The sequence below is a fragment of the Pygoscelis adeliae genome, unplaced genomic scaffold (genome assembly GCF_000699105.1).
Source record: "Pygoscelis adeliae isolate BGI_AS28 unplaced genomic scaffold, ASM69910v1 Scaffold10, whole genome shotgun sequence".
In the NCBI taxonomy this organism is placed as follows: domain Eukaryota; kingdom Metazoa; phylum Chordata; class Aves; order Sphenisciformes; family Spheniscidae; genus Pygoscelis; species Pygoscelis adeliae.
Window position 1 is genome coordinate 7,031,864 of NW_008824053.1, and position 5,351 is coordinate 7,037,214.

Genomic DNA, 5,351 nt, shown 5'->3' on the forward strand with positions numbered 1-5,351 from the left:
CTCTGCCTGAAAAGAAGAGAGAGGAGAGTTTGTTTGACATATGGTGCAGCTTCGTGATGGGCTTGAGGTGACTGCTCCCTTGTCAGCTGCAGCTGGGCAGCCCCAAAGCTGCTGACCACCAAAAATTAAAAGAAGCTTTCGGTCGGGTCAGTGGGCCAGCACAGGAGAGATGGGAAATGTGGGTGGAGGAAGAGGGAGACCAAGAGCTGTTTGGGCAGCAAATACTGCCCAGGAGCTAATCATGAAACCCTGGGGATAGCTTATGGCATGGCTGCTGTGGGAAACAAAAGCAGGTAGATGTAGCTCTGCCCATAGGAGTGTGCATTGCTGTAAAGGGGCAGGAGTAGGGTAAGTAGCAGAGTTTTCCTTCACCTTGAAGAGAAAGCCGAACGCCCTCCCTCGGCTTGCAAGAACTGTGCAGGACATTGTGCTAAAAGGGAGGTAAAACACAAATGCAGAGATGTGAGCAGGTGAACCCTGTACAGTGTAAACAGAAGAGTTGGACCCAGCGGAAGGATCGCAGTCTGGTCCCTTACATTTAATCTCCTGTAGATTGAGACAGCTTGATAATCAACATGTTGTGCAATACTTCAATTTCCGTATTTTTCCAACCGACAACAAATAGTCCTTGTTCGGTTAGACCATGTAATGCTGGCAAGTTATTGTTAACCCATGGCCCTTCGTCTTAATGAAGCATAGTCTAAACAGAAAGGCTTTTGTTATAGTAAGGGGGGGGGGGGGGGGGGGGGGAGAGTTTGTTTCTGTAGCCTGGAGTAATTAGGGGGCCTCAGCAGTGATAGTTATTGCATGTTACTGCGCAAGATGTAAAGTAAGACTAAAATCCCCTGGGGAGACCTGTAATGCAGACCCAGAAAGAGAAGCACTGGGCACGTCTCAGGGCTGAGCCTTTGTGCTGGCGTGTGAGGAGTCTAACGAGGAGTGGGTGAGATTGTGAACTGCACGTGTTTGTGTGCACCACATTTTCAACAGTGAATGGGAATAGAAGGTTTCTGCTTCCAATTACAAGAGGTAATGGTCTGTTCAAAACAAAAAGAAGTTTTGCAGCTCAGACATTTAATAGGCACAGGTCAGTAAAAATATTTGTGCTGTTTACCGTAGGAAGCTGGTAACAGTGGAGGAGACTGTTAGTAACTTATGCTGTGTAATCGTGAGCTCAGGTAACATGACCATCAAACCTGTTTGAGTGTTCGTCTGACATGGGGTTGTGGCTGCTTAGAAAAATAATGCATAATGCAAATGAGCTTCTTTTAATAGCACAGAACACTAGGGCAAAAGAGAAACACAAGAGTTCAACTCTTGGTGCGTCTTGAGCTTCTCTAGGTGTTTCTCCGTGGTGGTATTTTTGTTGTGTTTTAACCTCTTTTGCTGTGCCTGCTTTCTGTTACTCTTTTAGCCTGGACGAAGCCTGTGAGCTGAGCTGTTTGCTTTTCTTTGACCCAGAGCCAGATGGTGATTAACTCACACAGTGAATTTAATCGGTGCTCTGGGAGTTTCTACTTTTAGACAGGCTTCTCTCCATTGCAGTTTCAATCTGGCATGAATCTTCAAAACTCAGCTTTTACAGTAGTCTCTCTAATTATTTTATATCAAACAGCAGCAGAAAACATAGTAGTGGAATGTGTTGGCTGTAAGATTGCATGTATTCATGCATGCTGTTAGTGTGTGACATCGAGGGAGGAGAGTGGGCATCTGTCATGGACTTTTCTTGTTGCAGTACGGATTCAGCCCTGACTCTGGCTTAACTTCTCCTCTCTTCTAGTACATCACTCGCCTGCCAAAGAACCAGCACATCTGAATGCATTTCCCGAGCACCCATCCTCCCTGAACTACCTGAGACCCAAGAGGCAGAGACCTCAGATGCTGAATCTGAGCGGTACCGAGATGTCTGGGGTACTCAGACCAAGGCCAGCAGGTCTAGACAGCCCGTCGAGCAACCGCTACGCTGGAGACTGGAGTAGTTGTGGGGAGAACTACTTCTTAAACCCAAAAGACTGCCTGAGTGAAGCAGACTACGATGACGTCCCTTCGGAAGACACAGAGAGCGGGGACGACAGCAGCAAAGCCGAGGAGTCGGATGCCCCGGTAAGACACCTGCAGCCCATCCCCAGAGAGCACACGTTTCAGAGCTATTTGACAATGCAAGCATTAGACTCCGCGGTGGATCACAGAGCGAACCTCAAAGACCTGCAGGAAAGTATTGATACTCTGATAGGAAACCTGGAAAGGGAACTCAACAAAAACAAGCTAAATATGAGTTACTAAATCCTGTCCTGCATGACACCTCCTCCTAGTGCCTCCATGCCCCTCATCGGGCTTCCCACAGCCGTGTGAGGAGCGATGGTGCCCTTGAATGCCTTGTGGTAAGGCCACGGCCCACCTTGCGTTAACAAATTTTAAGCCATTCCGTTACATTTCTGCCTCTTTGTTAGAAGGTGTTGGCCTGATTCTGGTGTTGGAGACAACCTTAGAAGACCATGAGGTGATTCCACATAGTGGCGTTTCTCCCTAAAAATACTATGCACTTAGGTGGTCTGGGCAATACCTGGCAGAAGATAAAGCAACATCTCCGCTGTTGGCGGCAGCGGAACTCCTCATTCCTGAAACCCTCGCTCCGGTACAGATGTTCCTCTCAGAAGAGGACGAACGCTGCTTGGCCTGAGTTTTGCAGCATGGACTTCAGATAGACTCGTTTTACTATATATGCAATGGCTGCTATGAAAAATGCTTTTTTTATATATATATATAATATTTATATATAAAGTTTTAATTGTACAAATATTAATGTATTCCTGTATTAACACTTTTCAATAATTATTTAAACAAGCAAAAATTAAATATTTTTCTAACCTTGTTTGTATATATCTATGTATAAATGTGCATGTGTCTGTAGCCACCTTTGGAAAGGAGAGGTCTTAGAATTACGAAATGTCCCCGTTTCTAGGAAGACGTGTTCAGTGATGCCGGGATGAAGTTACCCCTTGGGTAACACAGTGTTTGGTTTATGCACAGAAACATGGCCAGAGAGAAGGCAGGGTGAATGATTAATACAAATGACCTTGTGTGTTGCAGGGGCATCGGTTTGCAGGTGTTGACTATTAACTCTCTCTCACACCCCCACCACTGTTTCTATTTTTTTCCTTCTTTTTTGTTGTTTTTTCCCTCCATGGTTTTTTTTGTATATAAAGAAGGTCTAGAAGGTATTTACTTTTCAAAAAATACTTCTGGTTTGTCGTTTTAACCTGTTAACTTTATTCTTGACGTTTCAATAATTTTCTTCTTTCTCTCCAGAGTTTCGTGTTTTTTTGTTGAGGTACCTTTGTCTGGCTGCTGGTAGGTAGATGTGTTTGAGCCCTCTCTGAAGGGCTGTGGCTCTGGAGATGCAAGACTCAAATTCTGCACAAAGGCAGTTATTTTTTTCTGAGTCTTTTTTTTTTTTTAAATTAATCTCCCAGACGTGGAAACCTGAGTTGTTACATGAGGTTGAATGGGTTGAGTGATGTTATTCCTGGGGAGTTTGGGTAGGATTGCAGTTCACTGTGACCTTATTAGGTTCAGCTATCACTATCTTCTCAGATGATCTTTTATCTTTATCACATTAATGGTGAGCAATTAAACATTTCATGTTAAGGAAACACATTCTTGGTTTAATTAAAATCGCATACAGATGTTTTGATAGTCCCTCTAACCGAAAGGAGATACGGAGTTGTTCCTTGTCCTTCACAGGTCACCCCCCCATGAGGAAGGGGGGATTTGGGCAGGTGGGGGCGAGAGGGTTATGTGTTTTGAGAGGTCAAACACCAAGTCACTGTCAGCTGGCAGGGTAGGACTTAATTCTCTTAATCTCTTCGGTACAATGTTGGCATCCCGCCATGGCTTTCCATTCGCTCTGTGGGTAAGCGCTTTTCTGCTAACCCGCACTTCCTTATATTGCTTAATTGAAGAGTTATTTATTTACAGTAGCAAGGAATTAAGAATTGCTATGGCAAACTTCACCCCTCTTTTCTAAGGAGTTATTTTAGCATGGTTTCAAATGGCTTATTCAATCTCATTAATTTATTTTTTGTAAGTGTTAAAAGATGCAAAACAATTATTGCAATATAATGATAATGTATGAAAATGTAAATTTAACCTGAAGCATTTATCAATAAATCGATGTATTTTTTTAAACTTTTATACCTACAGAATGTGCATACTTTTTAAACTATAAATTTAAATTCTAAATAAAATTTGAATTAAGAACAAAATTGACTAAGCCTAGTTAGTGATTATTTAAACCTGTCTAAGCTGATGCCACCCACTTGCACTGGTTGCACATGTGAATTAATTCTGTAAAGACACTTAGCTTTTCAAAAGATGTTTTGTTCTGTTGTCATTTCTAGATTGACCCAACATTTCGGTTACATAATTAAAAAGAAAACCAAACCACTACTCAGTTTAAATCCAAAAGGAATAATATTCTAAGGAAGTTGTCAAACCAGTGTTGTGGCAGCGTTTCTTCTTCTATTGCAGAATGCTGATGCTTTTGAACGTAGTCTGGCTTCTGCACTGGGTGTGTAGATGTATTAGCGCCAGTTGAAAGGTGTTTGCATTTAAAGTTATTTGATAAATGACGTATTAAGTTTTCATTGTAATAATCTAGATGATGGAAGTGAGCACCTTTTGAATAAGTGTAAGCTTTTTCTATGGGAGGGTTCTGTAACTCAGTGCAGCAGTGCACTGCTCTGTCAGCTTTGATATTTTAACCTTACAACAGGGGAAATTAATGACTTGATAAACTGTATTAATGTTAATCTAATTAGTTAATTAAAATATAGTAAAGTATTGGTATTATTCAAATCAAACATTTGCTGTTAATCTAGTTATAACAACTTGGAGAACACGTTTTGTATCTTAGAAATCCTCTTTTAATGAGACATTTCCCAAGTGGTATTTTTGTTATATGTTGTCCCTTACATATATTCTTAGATATTACTATATTTCGTATAGTTATTTATATGATCTGGTCAAGCTGCATCCTTCTTACGATTGTTACAGATTCTTAAGGAACAGGATAGAGTTAATTTTCTTCCCAGTAGCTGGTACAGTGCTGTGTTTTGGATTTAGGATGAGAACAATGTTGATAACACACCGATGTTTTAGTTGTTGCTGAGCAGTGCTTACACTAGTCAAGGACTTCTCAGCTCCCCATGCTCTACCGACTGAGAAGGCTGGAGGTGCACAAGAAGCTGGGAGGGGGCACAGCCAGGACAGCTGACCCCAACTGGCCAAAGGGACATTCCATACCGTGTGACGTCATGCTCAGTACATAAACTGGGGGAAGCTGGCCGGGG

At 42.2% G+C, this 5,351-nt stretch overlaps 1 protein-coding gene across 1 annotated transcript in view; it reads left to right on the forward strand.

Annotated features, from left to right (window-relative positions):
- SYDE2 (synapse defective 1, Rho GTPase, homolog 2 (C. elegans)) overlaps positions 1-2,695 on the forward strand; it is a 32,951-nt gene extending 30,256 nt beyond the window's left edge. Inside the window, 1 exon segment of the mRNA XM_009333891.1 lies at positions 1,781-2,695. Coding sequence (XP_009332166.1) covers positions 1,781-2,283 — 503 coding nt within the window. The 3' untranslated portion in view covers positions 2,284-2,695.
- Positions 2,696-5,351: the final 2,656 nt, after the last annotated feature.